This window comes from Sapajus apella, unplaced genomic scaffold, assembly GCF_009761245.1.
Source record: "Sapajus apella isolate SASKATOON/1434 unplaced genomic scaffold, GSC_monkey_1.0 scaffold7, whole genome shotgun sequence".
NCBI classification, from domain to species: Eukaryota; Metazoa; Chordata; class Mammalia; order Primates; family Cebidae; genus Sapajus; species Sapajus apella.
In genome coordinates, this window is record NW_022436947.1 from 38,963,652 (window position 1) to 38,983,573 (window position 19,922).

Here is a 19,922-nt window from a genome sequence, read left to right on the forward strand (position 1 = left end):
CTCCCCATGGCTCTCTTCTCTAATCAACAGCACGCTCTCCCTCTTTGCTGCAAGTAGCTGGTGTAACTCATTTAACACAGTGCTCATAGGTCAGACTCTGAAAAGAAAAAGGTAATGGATTTGATCTCTGTGAGAGGTTTTTCTTTTCCTTCATAAAAGGCATGGAGCAGGGCCAGACAGTACAGGGAAAGGAACTCACATTTGCAGACAGTCTGAAGGAAGATTAAGAGTGATGGCTGAGAGACAACTGGGCATCTGGATGAAATGATCTTGGATGGCATGTAAACAGGCACACTGTATGCAGGGATGAGCTTTCTGGGTTGGCTGAGTTTTAGCACCCAGACATGATAAAACATTGGGTGGACAACCTTTGCAATGCAGGGTCCTCGAAATGATCTACCTGAGCCCATACAATTGCTTTATTTCTCCAGACAGGTTGCTTTATTTCCCTCTTATGTACCTGTTATCTCTCTTCTCTTACGCTTTTGATTTCATCAGTTTCCTCAGCTCATTTGTCCGCAGTGACCTGGCGGGGCTTATCTCTGTGGGGTTGGTATATTCTGCTAAGCTCTGTCTTTCGCATCATTCAGATTGCACTGCTCTCCTGTGTACCTTTTCTAACAGGCTCCGGCACACCTGTTTTGTCACTTTTATTCTGTCATGTTTTGCACACCTTGTACTTTTGAAGTTCTTCGTTATTTACTGTTTGACCTTATTTTACTTTATTTACATTCTTTCCTTGTCATCCATGTTTGGTGAGAGATAGTTTACATATAAGGAAAACAAGTCTTGAAATGTCACGTAGTTTAAGATTAAAGGCATTTTTTAATGCTAGGCACAATAGGGTTTTGCATATACAACCTCACTGATACTGCAAAATGTTAATTAGATGCATCCAAACAGGGGTGGTGTGTTTACAGTGAGGCATTTTATAAAAAAAAGCTGACTACAAGTTGGACTGACTTGCCACATATATTCATATGGTCAGTTACCTATGAGATCCCATGTCCTGGTTCATCAGGTGTCTTTGTGGCCATGGACTTGATAAGCACAGCTAGTGAATGTGCAGAGTTGGAAAATACACCTTCAACTTTGGCTTCTATTCACGCACGTGTTCAGCAGTAAATATTTATGGAGTGCCCCACATGCACAGCACTGGGCCCTGAGGTATAGTGGGGAGCACAGGGCAACATGGTTCTGGCTCTTGCAGAGCTTATGCTCTGGAGAGGCAGACTTCATAAAGTGATCAGACAGAAATATGTAAAATTATCACTGTGACAAATGCTACAAAGGAGACGTGCCTGTTGCTGGGAGAGCCAGTGACAGGTGGATGAGACCTTACTGGAAAGCACAGGGAAGTCTTCTCTGAGGATGTGATGTTTGAGCTGGGATGGGAAGGATGAGGAGTAGTTAGCCAGAGGAAGGGATGGGAGAAAAGCCTTGGAGGAAGAGGGAGCAACATGTGCCAAAGCCCCATGGGCAGGAAGAGGCATGGTGAGAGAGGCTGGCTGGTGGGATAACAGAGCAAGGGAGCGGGAGCTGTGTGAGATGAGCTGGGAGGGGTCTGGGGATAGAACATGCAGGGCCTGCAGCCTTGTGATGAGGGTCTGATCTTTACCCTGAAAGACGATGGGGTGCCACTGAAGGGTTTTAAACAGTAAGCAGTAGATCAGATGAGTGTTTGGAAAAGGAACCACCTTATCTAGCAGACTGAGGGGAGGCAAGTACAAGTCGATTTGTATTTGAAAGCTTTTGTCACCTCTTGACATACACACTTAAAAGATGCTCTCGGTACCTCTGTGCTGAGAGTAGTGAGTACAGTCGTGCACCACATAATGATGATTTGGTCAACAAAGGACTGTATATATGATGGACGTATGATAATACCCATAATATTATATGGTATTTTTACTGTACCCTTTCTATGTTTAGATAAGATACACAAATACTACTGTGTTAAAATTGCCTGTCGTATTCAGTACGGTAACGTACTGTACAGGTTTGCAGCCTAGGAGCTATAGGCTGGTGTGTAGGAGCTGTAACCCGGTATGTAGGAAGCCTATACTATCTAGGTTTTTGTAAGTGTGCTTCTTTGATGTTTACATGACAAACTCACTTAATGATGCATTTCTCAGAATGTATCCCTGTCATCAAGTGATGCATGCCTGTATTTTAATAAAAGTACAGGCCTTGGGGAAAAGAAGAGAGTGGAAGAATAGGAGAAATTTCAGAAATATTGAACTAGGTACTTTGCGCTTCCTGGAAAATATTATTCCCATTGATTAGAACCATAAAATTGACCCTCTGTTAAGTGACTTGCAGGATATGAGGACAGGCTGTCATTCCACTAATTGCTAGAGTTGACTCAACTGATCCTGCTGGTCAGGAGGACTCCTGTCCCCTCCCAAACCCCATAGTGTGGGCCCCTGAAGCTGCCTAGAGAGGACCTGGTATTTGATCAAGGCTACAGAGCAACTATGAGCCCCTGACAGGGTTACTTGTTCAGGTCAGAGCTAGACAGCTAGTAAGTTGTTAAGCCAGTATTTGAATATGTCTGTCAGGCTCCTGCTCTTTTTACTATCTGGTTATTTCCTTACAAGGGAGGAAGTCAAGTGGACAAGAAAGTCACTATGAGAGGTAAAAATTTTCCTCTAAGCAAGTCTTCAGGGCAAGGAGGAAATGGAGTGAGCTTAAGAGAGCTGATCAGTGAAAGTATCTGAGGTGATTGAAATAAATGAAGTAAATGTAAATTGTGCACCAAAGACTGGAGGCCTCAAACTGAGATAAACTCACCAGTGGGTATATATCATTGTTTTACCCAACTTCTTCCCACTGGGAAATTCTGTGTCCACATGACAGTCTTTGTTAAGGGAATCAGCCTCAATGCTTTGTGTCTCTGAGCTCAAAGGCATATTATTTCAAGACTGTATGCCATGCCATTCAATCCCAAAGGCAGGATATGAGCCAGATATGCAGAGGCTCCTCCTCAGACCAGACAAAGCCTCCAACCAGGCAGGCCTGCACATTTATGGCCCAGGCAAGCCACTTGGGTCCTGTAGAAGATAAAATGGGATTCTGCAGCGGTGAGGGGACCATGCTTCTCAGTGCCCAGGACCCAGGAGTGCATGAGGGGTTCCTTGGGATCACAGTGCCAGCCCCTTGACTGTAGAGTGACTTTTCAGGCAGGACTATGTGGCTGTGGCAAGGACTCATTAGTGACTTTGTGGGCAGGGGACACACACAAGCGGGGAGTTGGAGAGGAGGAGAAGGATGTTTGCTACAGAATGAATGCAGTGGGCACATGGGGGGCACGCTCTGGGCTGCTTCCCATGGATTGCTCTGGACACACTGTGAGGGGAGCAACTGCCAGCTCTAAGACTGGAAGTGGCTGCAGCTACCATAACTTAGTTGTTAAAGGTAAATGTTACTAAATTCTGTTTCTAGCAATATGGTGGATCAGATTCCCTAACCTTACGATTGCTGAACAGGGAAGAAAGTAAAGAATCCTCTCATGCCAAAAGCAAAGTGAGAATAAGACTCCTGGAAGGCAAACAAGTACCAAAGGCAGGTTTTACCCAGAAAATAACTACTGATTCCTGGACACCTTGAGTTTCCATTTTGATGACTGGGCAGTAACGACAGAAAATCAGCTTAGGGACTACAAATGGAAAGTCTAATAGAAGAGTCTTGCATGAACTGGAACTCCGAAGAACTATTCAAAAGAGAGGTGAAAAAATAAAAAGGGTAAGATAGAAAAAGTAAAACTAATAGGAAAAGATCAAAAATGGTAGAATTAAAAGTATAAGTAAATAAAAATGGTGTAAACTGATTGATTGTGGTGAAATAAATTGTTAAAATATTTAAAAAATCCAGGTTAATAGAGAAACACGTACAGTATAAAGACATAGAATGGTTAAAAGCAAAAGGATAAAATAGACATACCAAAGAAAACTAGCATACTTACAATAATATCAGACAAAACAGACTTTAAAGCAAAAAGCATTGACAGAGATATAGTACGTAACTACGCAATAAGAAGGATTTGATTCACCTGGAAAATAAAAGAAATACCTGAGTACCAAACAACATGTCCTCAAAACATACAAAGTAAAAGTTGGTAGCTCTTCAGGCTGGGTGTAGTGGCTGACACCTGTAATGCCAGTACTTTGGGAGGCCAAGGCAGGATGATTGCTTGAGTTCAGGAGTTTAAGACCAGCCCGGCTAACGTTGTGAGGCGCCATCTCTATTATTGAAAACAAATTGATAGTTTTTCAAAGAAAAGTTTACAAAACCATTAGCAAAGATTTTAAAGAACCTACCCTAGTATTTAATAGATCAAATAGAAAAAAATGAGTAAGATTATAAAATAGTTGAATAGTTCAATAACCAAACTTTATCCAATGAACATATCTATGCAGCACTGTACTCAACAATTGCAGAATGCACATTCTTTCCAAGCACACATGGATCATGTATAACAAATGCAACATGTTAGGCCAAGTTTGTAGCAAGTTGCAACAAACTTGAAATACTGAAATCATATGGAGTATATTCTCTGAAGACAAATTAAGAATAGCAAACTAACTAGAACATCCCTGCACATTCAGAAATAAAAAACAAAAACACCTTCTAAACAATCCAGGAGTCAAAGATAAAATCACAGTGGAAATTAGAATGTATTTGGATCTTAATGAACATACTACATATTCAATCTACAACCTCAAATTTGTACTAATAGAAATGAAGAAAGCCTAAGAACTACTAATCTAAGCATCCAACTTAGGAAAAAAAAAAAAAACAGAGTAAACCCAGAAAGAATGAATGGAATGAAATATTAAGTATAAAAACAGAAATGAATAAGCAAGAAGACAAATATATAAGCTGGCTCTTTGAAAAGAATAAAAGAAAATTGAACAATCTTTGGCATGATTAATAAAGAAAACAGAATACAAGAACAGTAGTCAAATGAAAGAGACATAAATACAAATACTCCAAACATTAAAAATAGGAGATAGGCCAGGTGTGATGGCTCCCACCTGTAATCCTAGCACTTTGGGAGGCTGAGACAGTAGTATTGCTTGAGCCCAGAAGTTTGAGACCAGCCTGGGCAACATGGTGAGACCATCTCTGCATGAAAAAAAAAAATCAGCCAGGTGTGGTGGTGCATACCTGTGGTCCTTGCTACTTGGGAGGCTGCGATGGGAAGATTACTTGAGCCTAGGAGGTTGAGGCTGCAGTGAGCCATGTTTGTACCACTGCACTCCAGCCTGGGTGAAAAAGCGAGATCCTGTCTCGAAAATAAACTAAAATAAAAATAAAAAAATATAAAAAGTTTGAAAACTAAATGAAATAGGTAAATTATTAAGAAGAAAAGCAGTTTATCAGAATAGACTTAAAAAGAAATAGAAAATCTGAAGATAACAATTATTATAGAAACATAATTATGGACTGAGACTTTCACATGAAGAAAACATACTAGACCTGATGAGTTTACAGGTGTCTTCTACCAAACATTCAAGGATAATTCAAAACATACATAAACTTTCCCAGACAACAACTGTAAACACCAGCAACAAAAAGGATTATTCTATTTCTTATAAGGTTATGTAACCAGGTTTTCTTGGGGTGTTGGTGAGGCACAGCTTCCTTGAGAGAATGCTGTGGGTTCTTGGTCTCTGATCTCTTAAAGAATAAGCGACCACTGCAGGTACGCTGTAGGCTTTAAAAGTAAATATCAGATCCAAGAAATGTTGCAGAAAGGTGATTTTATTTAGGTCGAGAAGAGAGAAGGAAAGGAGAAGAGAAAGACTTCCATGAAGAGTGTGGAAGAGGATTCCAGAGGGGAAAATCCAGCCAGGTGTGTGGGCACAGACTTTTATCCTAAGAGGAACCCCCACCTTCTCCAGGACCCTGGTCCAATGAAAGGAATTCCTTAGAACTTCCGCTGGAGTGATTTACTTTTAGTTTCTTCCCCCGCCTGTGAAATTCAAATATAAACCGTTAAATCTCCGGGATAGAGAGAGATGGGAAGGGGGCATGGCGCTGGGAAATTCTTGCCCTTAAAACTATGCCCCCTTGTGGACCTGGTAAGAGAATATATTCCCTCAGGGTAACATTATTATCAAAATAATTCCAGGATACTACAAGAAAATTACGGGCCAATCTTAATGACACTGATACAAAAATCTTAAAGGAAATAACAGAAAACAGAATTGATCAATGCATAAAAATGATACATCAGAAATACATAGGGCCTATCCCAGAAACACAGAAGTAATTTAACCATAAAAATCCTTTAATATGATTACTTATATTAATTATCATATTAAAGAAAAAGATCATATGATATTTTCTATGGATGCAGAAAAAGTAGAGAAAATTCATCATCTACTCATAATAAACTCTCCTAGCAAACTAGTAATAGAAGGAAACATCTTTAATCTGACAAAGATTATAAAAACCCATTAAACATCATGTTTAATGAAATTTTAGAAAACATTATCTTTAAGGTTACAAATAAAAGTGCCTGATTTGACCACTTCTGTTTAGCATCATACAGTAAGCCAAGCCAATGAAATTTTAAAAAAAGAAATAAAAGGACTGAAAAGGAAAAGAAAACTCCAAAACTCTAATTATAGAAAATGTGATTATTATGCAGAAAATCCAGAGCTACCTACACATAAATTATTTGAAGTAATAGGAGAGTTCAGTAAATTTTGCCGGATATAATTGATCAATATACAAAATTTGATTGCCTTTCTTTTCACTGGTTAACAGTTAATTTTAAAATTCCATTAAAAATAACTATATACAGGAGAAGGATAAATTTGGAAGACTGACACTACTTACCTTCAAGACTTACTATAAAGCTGCAGTAATCAGGACAGTGTGGTATTGGTAAAAGAATAGACAAATAGATCAATGGAACAGAATAGACAGACCTACATAAATATAGTCAGCTCATCTTTGACAAAGGAGCAATGGCAATGCAATGAAGAAAAAATAGTTTTTTCAACAAATGGTGCTGGAACAACTGGACATCCACAGGCAAAAAAATGAGTCAAGACACAGACCAAAATATCTTTCACAAAAATGAACTCAAAATGGATCACAGATCCAAATGTAAAATGCAAAAGTAAGAAACTCCTATAAGAGAACATAGGATAAAATCTATAAGACCTTGGATTTGGCAGTGATTTTTTAGATATGACACAAAAAGCATAATCCATGAAAGAAATAATTATGAAGCTGAATTTAATTAAAATGAAGCATTTCTGCTCTGCAAAAGACACTGTCAAGAGATTAAAAGGACAAGCCACAGACTGGGAGAAAATATTTATAAAAGATATATCTGATAAAGGACTGTTATCCAAAATATGCAAAGAACTCTTAAAACTCAACAATAAAAAGAAAAATAACCTGATAAAGAGTGGGCCAAAGACCTTAACAGATACTTCACCAAATAAGATATACAGATGGCAAATTAGCATACGAAAAGATGCTCTACATCATATGCCATCAGGGAGATGCAAATTAAAACAACAATGAGATACCATTGCATGCCTATCAGAATGGCCGAAATCCATAACAATGATGGCACCAAATGCTGACGAGGATGTGGAGCAGCAGAAACTCTCATTCGTCCTGCTGGTGGGAATGTAAAATGATAAAGCCACTTTGGAAGACAGCTGGTTGTTTCTTACAACACTCAACATACTTGTATCATATGATCCAGCAATTGCATTCCTTGGTTTTTACTCAAAGAAGTTGGAAACTTAAGTCCACACAAAAATCTGCACACAAATATTAATGGCAGCTTTATTCCTAATTGCCCAAATCAGTAGGTAAGTGGATAAATACACTGTAGTGCATCCAGACAATGGAATATTATTCAGCGCTAAAAAGAAATGAATTGTTAAGCCATGAAAAGACATGGAGGAAAGTTAAATGAGGAAAGTTAAATGCATACTACTAAGTGAAAGAAGTCTATCTGAAAAGGTTACATGCTGTATGATTCCAACTAAATGAATCATTGTGGAAAAGGTAAAACTCTGCAGACAGCAAAAAGATCAATGGTTGCCAGGGGTTAGTGGGGAGGGAGGAATGAATAGTGGAACACGAAGAATTTTTAGGGCAGTGAAAATATTCTTTATGATATTATAATGGTGGATACGTGCCATTACACATTTGTCCAAATCTATAGAATGTACAACACCAAGACTGAGCCATACTGTAAACCAGGGGCTCTGGATGATAATGATGTGTCAATACTGATTGTCCATTGTAACAAATATACCAGTCTGGTGGGGAGTGTTGATAATGAGAGAGGAGGCTATGCATGTATGGGGCAGGGACTGTATGGAATATCTCTGTACCTTCCTCTCAATTTTGCTGTGACTCTAAAACTGCTCTTAAAAAAAAAAAAAGACAGCATTCAAAATAATAAAAGCATATATTCACTGAACACATGCATTTGTGTAAAGATTTTAAAAATACTATGTTCAAGAGTAAAAATAAAATACAAAAAGTGCCTGAGAATCAGCCTAACAAGATATTTGCAGGTATGTTATGGAAAAAGCTATAAAACTTTAAGCACTTTATGGACAATCTACATAAATGGATTATATCATGTTCATGGAAAGACTCAATATTATAAAGATGTAAATTTGTCCACATTTATACATGAATTTCAAGCAATTCCAATAAAATTTCTAACAGGATTTTTTAGAAACTTGACAAGCAAATTCTAAAATTATATGGAAAGGCAAGAGCCCAAGAATATCCAAACACCCCTGAAGGATTAAGATGTATGTCTGAGGGGAGAGACAGTTTCCCCATGAAACACTCAACACTCATTAAAAGATAAGTATGGCATTGATGCAGGGATAGACAAATAGACTAGTAGAACAGTATAAAGAATCCATTTACAGACCATTGCTTTATAGAAATTTAACTTATTATTGAGCTGCCATTGCAGATTGTTTGGGGGGAAGGGCAAAGAAATACTCATTAAATGATGCTGTGACGTGGTTATCCATATGGAAAAATTGAGATTGGAGTTCTACCTTATATCATACAGAGAAATCAATTGTAGGTGTTTAAAAGCTTGGATATAGAAAGTAAAACTATAAAACTTTTAGAAGAAGATATAAAAGAAGATGTTTAAGACCATGTCTTGGGGAATGATTTCTCAAACAAAACACAGAAAGTAGAAACTGTATATATATAAAAAGGTTAAGTCAATTACACTAAAATTAAGACTTTCTCATTATCAAAGAGCATTATAAAGAAAGTGAAACTACAAGTATAAACTGGCATAAGATATCTGTATCACATTAATAATAATATAAACAATAATCATATAAACACTTCTATAATAAATATGAAGAAATATTCAACAGAAAATGGAGAAAAGACATATACAGGCATTTTTTATTTAAGAGAGAACATGAAAGTCTAATAAAACATAAAAAATGATGAATATCATTCATAATCAAGAAATACAAATCTAAACCTAAAATATGTCATTTTCTACCTACCAGAATGAGAGTTTAAAAGTCTGAATTACAAATCTTGTGAGTGTGCGTAGTAAGAAAAACTTTTTTACATGCTAATATAACTGTATAACCACCTTGGACAACACTTTTGTGTTACTTAAGTAAGTTAAACTTGTGCCCTCCAAGGCATATAGTCTAGTCTAGAGAAAGTTTTGCATAGATACAGTAGGAAAGATGTACAAGGATTGTATAAGTTATAGAAATCTTGGAAACAACCAAAAAGTGTAAATTGACAGAGAAAATCTCAAATGTCCATAAAACAGAAAAATAGATAACTACTATAGGTTGTAGCATATTTGTATAATGAAATACCTTATAGCAGTGAAAAGTAAATGAACTATAGCTTCATACACCAACCTTGGATGCATCTCATGAAGTTAAAGGAAACCACAGAGGAGAACATGTACGATTCAGTTACATAAAGTTCACAAAGTGTGCAAAACCCAATGATATAGTTGAGAGATATACACATCTGTGGTAACAATAGAAGAAATGTCAAGTGCTTTATTTAGGAAGATGGTTCTCTTTGAGGGCTGGAGAGTGGGAGGAGAATGAAATCATGGGAGCTTGGTAATATTCTGTTTTTTAAGCTGGGCTATGGGTTCATGGGTCCTTGAATCATTGTTATTATTTATACCTATTACATATGTTAGAAATATTCTTTGTAAATGGTTTTATGTTTAATAAGAACAATATGTAAACCAGAATGCTTTTGTTTTGAATAGTTATGTCTGGCCCATGGAGAGAAAGGTGACAAATTTAAAATAAGCTAATTTCAGAGAATGTTGCTTTCCATTAAAAAAAGATGGGCAAGTGGTATCTTTTTTGTGCATTGATTAGTTGAATAAAATGTTTTAGGTCATTCTAAAGCCCATTGCAAGCAGACTTTTGCATCATGTGAGTTTCAGAAAGTAGGTAAACCATTTTATAAATAAGTTTATGTGATGCTAACTAGGCATATACAAATGGTGCCCAGCTGCAGGTGATGAAGTTATGAAATGATGTTCCTTTTCATCATAAAAATACATTTTATGGAAATGCGAACTATATTATACTTTTATGGAAACAGGAAAATATTTTACCATTTTAAGAGCAAACTTGATCTCCTTTCAGATCCTCTTTTGACTCTCAGATTTTTATTTAAGCACTTGGAATTTCTATTCTTTCCCTCCAAATGTCTCCTGATTTCTTACCTTCCCTGTTTTACTGAGCTTCTCCAATATTTTTTATATTCACTATTTTTTGCCTGTGTGTTCTATTTAGTTTCAGTGCTTAATTAGGTTATATTCCCAGGAACTTTGTATCAGAGATTTATTCACTAGCTATGAAAAATTCATCCCTCCCAATTTTATTAGACTATTTTACAAACATAAGTCTTCTTTTTACAAAGAGATTCAGTAATATTTTCCAATAATTTATTATACGTTTCCTTAAAACCTGACTGTCCATTGTGTTTCCATTATGATGTTAGCTTTCTTTTCTTTTTTGAGACTGAGTCTTACTTTGTCGCCAGGCACCAGGCTGGAGTGCAGTGGTGTGATCTTGGCTCACTGCAACCTCCGCCTCCCGGGTTCAAGCAATTCTCCTGCCTCAGCCTCCCAAGTAGCTGGGACTACAGGTGCGCGCCACCACGCCCAGCTAATTTTTGTATTTTTTAGTAGAGACGGAGTTTCACCATGTTGGCCAGGATGGTCCTGATCTCTTGACCTCGTGATCCGCATGCCTCAGCCTCCCAAAGTGCTGGGATTACAGGCATGAGCCACTGTGCCCAGCCAACATTAGTCTTCTTGAGTGACTGAAGAAAAGCAATCAGACATGACAATGATACACATCTCTATTACTATTCCCCTTATTTTCTGCATTCACAAATTATGTTTTGTTTTGTCTGTTCAACTTTTAATACATCTGATAATCGAGAGAGCTATTGAGTGACCAATGGGCAGGTAGCATCTACAGTGTGGATAAAGGGCTGCGTCACCTTCTGGGAAGGACATTTCAGCACACTACTCAGAATGCTGTACAATTTAAAATTTATAAATTGTTTATTTCTGAAAATTTTCATGTAATATTTTTGGACTGCAGTTGACACAAGTATCTATAAAAAACCTCGGAAGGTAAAACCTCAGAGATTCGATTGGAGGGTTTCCTAAAACATAGCCTGGTGGGTGATCCTAGCGTTTCTGATTCAGCAGGTCTGGGGTGGGGCTCGAGAATCTGCATTTCCACCAAGTTTCCAGGTGATGCTGATGTCAGGAACTATGCTGAGAACAATTGCTCTGGCTTAAATTCTGTAAGAAAGAGGAATCTTTTCCTGTAAGAGTATTTCTCTATTTAGGCTTCTTGGCCTTGGGAGTACTGTATCTATCCAGCAGTGAGTCATGTAGACCCCTTGTTAAAATACATGGCCACTGTTTGTAACCTACGGAGACCAGCCCTGCAGTCCACTGTGGGCCTCTATCTCTCACAGGGCTCTGGCCATTTCGCTCATGGTCTTTCTGCTGTGTTTCACCTGCGCTGCGACGATTAATATTTTTTTACTTAACCACTTGTGAGCTGGCTTTACAGTAGGTTAAGAAAGTGTCCTTCTGGTTGATAGGGAAGCTATAGAGACAGGAAACCATGTGGAGGCCCATCTTCAAACCAGGGTGAGACAGGTAAGAGGAAGCTGGTGCTAGATCAGGGCGGGGGCTGCCAGTCTTTGGTGTCAGCCCTGCCCGGGTTTAAATTCCAACTCAGATAGTTCCCAGCTGTCAAAGGAGTGTGGTGAGAAGAAGAAACCAAGACATGATGTGCCTGCTTTCTGTTTTTGTACTGTGGCTAATCCCCTGACTTGGAAATGAGTATCACAGATATGTAGACTTGGTGGTAGAAATAACAGATTCAGCCAACAGGGAAAATTGGTTGGTGAGGCTCTGCACAAGAATCCGAGGCTCCAGAATCCCAAAGCCACCGCTTTTCTGTATTAACTTAAAGAGCTAGGAGGGAGGGCAAGAATAAATCCTAGATTTTACACACACACACACACACACACACACACACACACACATGGATAGAGAGAGAGAGAGAGACAGAGAGAGAGAGAGAGAAAGGAGACTGTCTAATGTTTTATTTTGTTAACAAGCTTTGTTTTATACACTTAAATGAAGAATTAGTTACTCATCAATCAGATGCCTCAAAGTAATTATTAAATGAAAAAATCCACTCTCAACTTATACTCTAATTGGAAAATTTCTAGCTGCTGTCATTTTTTTTTTTTTTCGAGATGGAGTCTCACTCTGTCACCCAGGCTGGAGTGCAGTGGTGCCATCTCGGCTCACTGCAACCTCTCCGCTCACTGCAACCTCTACCTCCCAGGTTCAAGCGATTCTCCTGCCTCAGTCTCCTGAGTGCTGGGATTACAGGCGTATGCCACCACACCTGGCTAAGTTTTGTGTTTTTTTTTTTTTTTAGTAGAGGCTGGGTCTCACCATGTTGGTCAGGCTGATCTTGAGCTCCTGACCTTGTGATCCATCTGCCTTGGCCTCCCAAAGTGCTGGGATTACAGGCATGAGCCACCATGCCAGCCTCCTGCTGTCATTTTTAAGAACAACCTGTATCCAAGAAGCCAAATCCCTTTTTCTCGTAATGCTTCTGTCTGCCCAGTATCAAACCAAAAGACGAGTCAACACAAATGAAACATTTCCGAAAAGTCCTGCAAAAGCGTAAGATTAATCACTATGGGGGAGAAAGCACAAAACTAAAAATAAATTTCAAAAGATTCAACCTTAATGAAAACAGAATCATCAAACTATAGAAAGAATTATGGAGAAATAATGTTTCCTTTTCAAGCTATTTTTTAGATTTCAATACTTTCTCCATTTTCTTTCATTTGCTCTTTAGAAAAATAGTGCTTTATTGAGGTTTAATCAATTAGAAGGTCATAAGCAGAAACATGAGAATGAGAGATATTATAAAATAGCATTTGGCCAAACCTTTAAGAAACTGGGTCATGAACTAGAAGGAAGGCAAACCTACAGCAACTCTGTCTGACAGCATGCTTCAGCACTCTTCCAATGCCACAGTGGGGTTTTCTTTCAGAATTAAGCAATTCTATAAAAAGAGACTGTTCTTACCCTCATTCTCCCATTCCTTATTGCTGGTCCATCTTCTGCCAATCTCAGCACATACAAATCCATTTTGTATTCCCTTCCTCCACGAATGCTGAATCCAAATCCTTTGGCTCCTTTCTCCATGTCCACAGTGAAATAATCAAAATCCTTTGGGGTGGGGGAGAAAATGGAATAGACAATTGTTTAGTATCAGTGAAGCTTCTGTGGCTAGTCTCTGTGCTCTCCTTCTCTCTCTTAGTCAATGTATTCCAAATGACATGATGATGGGAGAAGTAGTAATCTGACTTTATGAACTATCCAAATGCAAGACAAAATTCCAAAGGTTTGAGCAGACCACAGCATAGTTTACTTGGTCATCAAAGAATTACTGTGTAGTTTGCTTACTTTGGTATTCATTGGTTTACTTGGCAAATGTGGAATGATTACCAATAGGCTTGAATGATATCATCTCTCCTTTGATTTTTCTCATTCACTGCTGTTGAGCATGATAAATAAATATCAGGTGTGTGTGTATGTGCTTGTGTGTATGTAAATTACAGAGTTTGCTGATTAGAAAAGTGAAATTTAGTGGCATCTGATAGATCTCTCAGTTGCACAGACTTTTGAATATCAAATTGGAATGTACAAAATCAATTTCTCTTTTACCTGAAATACAATATGTCCAAGAATCTCTGATCTTCACTATTCTTAAAATCTTTGAGGATAAAGGCGATCTTCAATTCGTAATAAAACACAATATAATCTGATAGAATTGAGATTGTACTTAATTTATATTTTGATGTGTAGTTATGAAGTAGAAAATATTTTCTAGATACCAAACTCTGGTCTAGACTCTTTCCATAAATGTCGAATCCTCACTGTGGACTGTAAGGAAGACCCTCCCTTTAGGAAACTGAATCTCAGAGAAGTAAAGGAAGTTGACACGAAGTGCATCAACGAATAATCATAACAAACATGCCACTGGTTATGTAGACAGGAAGTTGTTGGCTGTTGCACAGGCTACACTCTGGATTGTGAAGCCAGGCCTAGTCTTACCCTTATGTGCAGGGGCTTGGCCCTTTATCACAGAAAGGCAGGTAGGGGGCCAAGTAAAAAACTATGGACCTAAAATAGCTCCAGTGCTAGCATCTATAAAGTTTCCTTAGGAGCACTCTCAGAGGTCCCAGCTTAGAGCATTTTAGATACTTTGACAAGGAAATATACAGGGAGTTAGCTAGTATTAGCAGGGATTAGTTCATTCCATTACTACTCATCCACTATTTATTTATTTATCCATATTTATTTATTGTCCTGGTTTATTCTGAAATAGATTTATTTATCCAGCATGTTTTTGAGGATGCAGGTGTTACCCCGATGTTATCAGAGTTAGGAATAGAACTGCAACTGTCTATCCCAGACAGGTACACTTTCCTCTGTCTCAATTTCATTCCTTGCAGTTCTCTGGAAGCCTTGGTCAGGGCCCACCCTGCTCTTGGGGAGGAGGTACCTGGGGCTGCCTGTAGTCCGACAGAGGGTACTGCCTGGTGTCAGGGGAGTGCTGCCTGTAGTCCAGCAGGGGAGGCTGCCTGTAGTCCAAGGGCGGGGGCTGCTGGTAATCGCCTCCTGGGGGTTGCCTGTAGTCCAGCGGGGGCTGCCTGTAGTCTGTGAATGGAGGCTGTCGAATGTCTGGTTTCACATCTTGCCTTGCTTTCACTTCTGACCTGTAACTAAATCAATGGAAATGGGATTTGCTTGTAACTCAGGTGCATTCTAAGGAGACTAGAATGATCACATGGCCTCCAGAGGTGGTCCAGCCATGACAGCTCACACAAGCCACTCCTCTCGGTGGTCCTGTTGCATGTTCAGGATTATGAAAAGATTAAATAAATATTATTTAAAAATCTGTGACGAATGCCACATTGTATACTTTTCATTTGGCTCCTTAAGAAGTCAAGGTAAAAATGATGGCTCAACCAGAACCTTGTGGAAAAGGACTCATGGATGTTCCTCTTTGACTTTGGCTATTTAAAAACTGTACAGCCACAGCAAATCTAGGGATTGAAGTACTGAACCATACATCCCCCAAAATCAGCCTGTCTTCACACCAGTACACCAACCTTCCTCTCTCACTCTCACTTTTTTCTCTCACACACACCCCTTGGTAGATCATTCATTACTTTATAAAAACATGATTGAAGTGATCTGTAAATACATTACAAACACACAATTAAGGCTATTTTAACCTGCTGAGTTGGGTCTTTTTGAATATTTTACAGAGGTTAAAGGAGTGATGGTAAAATATAATCACTACAAATAAGTGACAAGTCATTGGATCATTGGTAAAATTGGAAACATATTACACAGAGGCTTAAATACTACACCATAGCTATAAGGATTCGCATCAGATACTACGGTGGTCATAAGATGGAAGAGAAGGCAAAAATGTTTGTGTCTAACATATATCTCTTTTTTTTTTTTGCTTCTAGATATTAGTTACTAATGAAATAAACACAGAGACCAGAGCTGGGAGTTTAGCATTGTTTTGTGATCCAAACTGCTTTAAGCTGAGGAGGTTACTAGTTTCAAAAGAAATAGCCAATCCCTACCACTGTGGGATCATTAATAAGGTAAACTGAAAAATTATCACCATGGTGTGGAGGCCACTTAATTCTGTTGTTCACTGCCTATTGCCATGGCAACAGTCTATAATGAGCTACCCAGGGATGTAGGTAGATTGAAAAAGTACATTCTACATGGTAACAATTTTATCTAAAATTAATTGGAGGGTATGAGGAATTGAGATAATATTTAGCAGCAAGAAAAATCTCAAATGTGTCAGGAAAACTGGTGCAAACCAGTAGAATTCTTACCTTTAACTCTAGATGTATCTTTTTTTTTTTTTTTTTACTGGCTTATGGTCTCACTGGTGCTGATTAGTATTAAGTATTTTTTAAAATCACTTGCTTGAACAATTGCCGGTAGTGTAATCTAATATTTGGTGAGGGCACACTGAAAGTGCATGGCAACAGATGTGTTTATTTGGGGCTCTTAGAAGGGGGTTAGTAATGTAGTTAATCAACTCTGAGTAGGTCCCATTTGTTCCTTAACCCTGCAGAGGAGAGGCATTCCTTTTGTGAGCTGCATAATTTTGGCTTTGCTTTATACCTCAGTTGTCCACTTGCCTACTGAGAGTATGCATGCTGAGAATAGAATTATTTAAAATATGCTTTGAATAAGATGCTTAACTATGCAAATGCATGCATTAAACAAAAGGAATTGAACTGGGTGACATTTGCCAGTGTGTGTTGATTCCTTTCTGGAAATAGCTTGCTTGGTGGTTTGGATGTCACAGTGTTTTAAGTTATCACATAGTCACTTTATTTCCATGATCTGTGTGGTATTGACATGCAATATCCATTGTGTGCTCAATTTTTAACCAGATGTGTCTCGAGATATGGAAAAAGAGGGTGAAATGTAAGAATCTCCCCCAAAGTAACACAAATGACTAAAAATAGGAGCAGTTGAAACTTTCAACACTCTCATCCAGGCTGTCAGGCATTCAAACTATATTCTATGCAGCGTTTTGCGTTAGGATTTTAAGTTGAACTACACATTGAAGAATTCTTTAATAAGGAAAACATACTAATTTTTTTATGAATGTTTCTAACTTTTAAGTGAATAATATACCAGCTAGGACAAAAATTATGTTGCATTGAATGTGTGAAACACTTTAAAGAAAACTCAGGATTATTTTTAAAAACTGACTCTCTTAAGTTCTTTTACTTCTGAAAGAAGATCATCAATATAACCCATCATAGCTATTAATTCCATTGTTGAAGAGACTTTAGAAATGATAAAAACCAGACTGCAAATGGTACATTCTAGCAGGTTTTTGTGGTATGAAAAAGTTCCAGAACAAAGAAATGCTGCCCATGGTAAGAATGCACGTCATGTGGCCCTTCAAGAATCACTTCCAGTCCTGGGCATCTAGAGTTCAAAGTCTGTGAAATAATTCAGTTTCCAATGGTCTTTCACTGACCTTGCCAATTAAACTGCAAATATCAATTGCCCTTGCTAGAGAAGGTGAACTCTGCTATTTATACTTAGTTTTGAAATATATTCCATAACGGCTGTTCCACTGTTTTCAACAAATGCTTCTCCTTGAATAGTGTTTTTGCTTATCTTCATATTAAAATTGTTTCGTGCTTCCTGAGCATACACCCAAAAAATGTTAAAAGACTGAGAAATGGGGAGAGGTGTATGGGATGTCACAGGAAGTCAATCCAAGGGTAAATATGCAGGAAAAAATATCACTCATTCTAACTCACAACATAGACATTTGCAAGCAGACTGCCATTTTATTTTGTCCCGCTCTAATATGAGAACTGGCTCAATTTGACATGTAGGTGGGCACTCCTTGGACAAATGGAGAAACAGGAAATTCATACTATGCACTTGGCTTATAAACTGTTTTAGAGAGGTCTCCAGCCTGATCTAAAAAAATGGCAAAGAGTTTTCCCTCTGATACCATGGACATCTTAAAATGTAATTAGGAAAAATGTTTCTGGTACCTGTAAGATTACTGAACCTCTTCATTCATATATAAATGAGCCACCACCAGGAATCCCAGAGTTCAACCAGTAAACCCGAGGGCCAATAAAGGGCCCTAGAGTTGGAATGAGCACTTCCTAAGCTGTTAATATAGTAATCGAAGCAAAATACTTTAGAAGCAATGTAGTAGTAGAAGCACCAAAATACCTTAAACTCTGGGCAAATATGTTGGTGACTTATACACATTTGGATTAGGTTCATCTTTAGGAATATTTCACTCTGCAGTAAGGATGTCCAGAGACCACTGCTTCTGTGATAGGGAACAAGGTATCCCAGTTGTGAGCTGGTGGCAGATGGGGTATGACAGTGGCTGTATCCAGCTGTGGTTCTCCCCTCAGGGATACAGCATGCCAGGGATGAGCTCACCCACCCAAGCGTGGAAGCAAGAGCCATGTCCAGGGAAATCCAACTCTGGAAAGGAGAATGCAATGTGGCTGCAAGATTAATTGACCACAGCAAGAATAGCCTGAAGCTGGCTTGGGGACTGCTGGGGCGCTCAAGTCCTTCCTCTTGAGTCTAAAATGAATTCTGGGGAAAGCCAGTGCAATCTGTTGAATTGATACACGGCAAGAGCAAACACATCTGAGGCTCATTACTGAGACACCTAGGACCTACCCTTCTTATGGATTGTCAAATTCTCACTTCTGCATCATTTGCTTTATGGGGCTTTTCTCTTTCTTGCACATATTAAAAACATAAGCAGCTGAGGACAACCAGACATTTATTTTTCTATGAAAGCAAATGGGAAATCAGTAGAATGAGGCTTTGTAGAAATGCCACCTGTGGCACAGGGAACAGAGTTTGCTTGCAACAATGTGAATGATGAACCCAGAGAGTTCTGGGAATCAAAAACAGAGTCTCACTTCATCTTCACCATCATGGGAGGAGAGGGATGGGAAGCAGATGTTCAGAAAACATTAGAATCATGAAAAAGGCCAGCGAGGGGTTTGTATGCAGACGTGTTTCTGTGAATTGTTCTGTTTTTCTCCCATGAAAACGGAGAAAGCATCATGGGAACATGTCTTCATCTTTTTCTTTAATGGTGCAACCCAACCCAGGATCCTTGTTATTTACAGGTCACAATGAGAAGACAGTGTTGTTCTTATAAAATTGTTTTTCTGGAAGTTCAAAATGTTGTATTCTTTAGTCTATGATGCCTATCTCTAATGCTATGTGTGGAATAGACGAACCTCATTAGATTGTGAGTAGGAGGATGTAAAGTTATTATACTCAGTAAAAATGCTAATTTATTTTATTTTTGAGACAGAGTCTTACTCTGTCACCCAGGCTGGAGTGCAATGGGAATGTTCTCAGCTTACTGCAACCTCTGCCTCCTGGGCTCAAGTGATTCTCCTGCCTCAGCCTCCCAAGTAGCTGTAACTACAGGCGAGTACCACTATGACTGGCTAATTTTTGTATTTTTTGTAGAGATGGGGTTTTACCACGTTGCTTAGGCTGGTCTTGAACTCCTGGGCTCAAGCAATCCTCAAACCTTGGCTTCTCAAAGTGCTGGGATTATAGGCGTGAACCACCACACTTGGCTGCTAATACTTATTAATGCCTACAAATCCTTCAGCATTCTCTTAGTCATGACCTTCATGGTTCAGTGGACGTCTGCAGCCAACTCCTAACTGCTTAACCTGCATTTACCCTGCCAGCCTCCTGT

General features: G+C 38.6%; 1 protein-coding gene across 17 annotated transcripts in view; it reads right to left on the reverse strand.

The window, feature by feature from the left end:
• The window catches only part of MAGI2 (membrane associated guanylate kinase, WW and PDZ domain containing 2), a 1,439,413-nt gene that overhangs the window by 94,515 nt on the left and 1,324,976 nt on the right, over nt 1-19,922 (reverse strand). For all 17 annotated transcript variants that reach the window (XM_032275750.1, XM_032275745.1, XM_032275743.1 and 14 more), the window contains 2 exons: nt 15,153-15,372; nt 13,670-13,813 (listed from right to left, as the gene is read on the reverse strand). In XM_032275750.1, the coding sequence (XP_032131641.1) occupies nt 13,670-13,813; nt 15,153-15,372 (364 nt within the window). The remainder of the gene's footprint in view (nt 1-13,669; nt 13,814-15,152; nt 15,373-19,922) is intronic.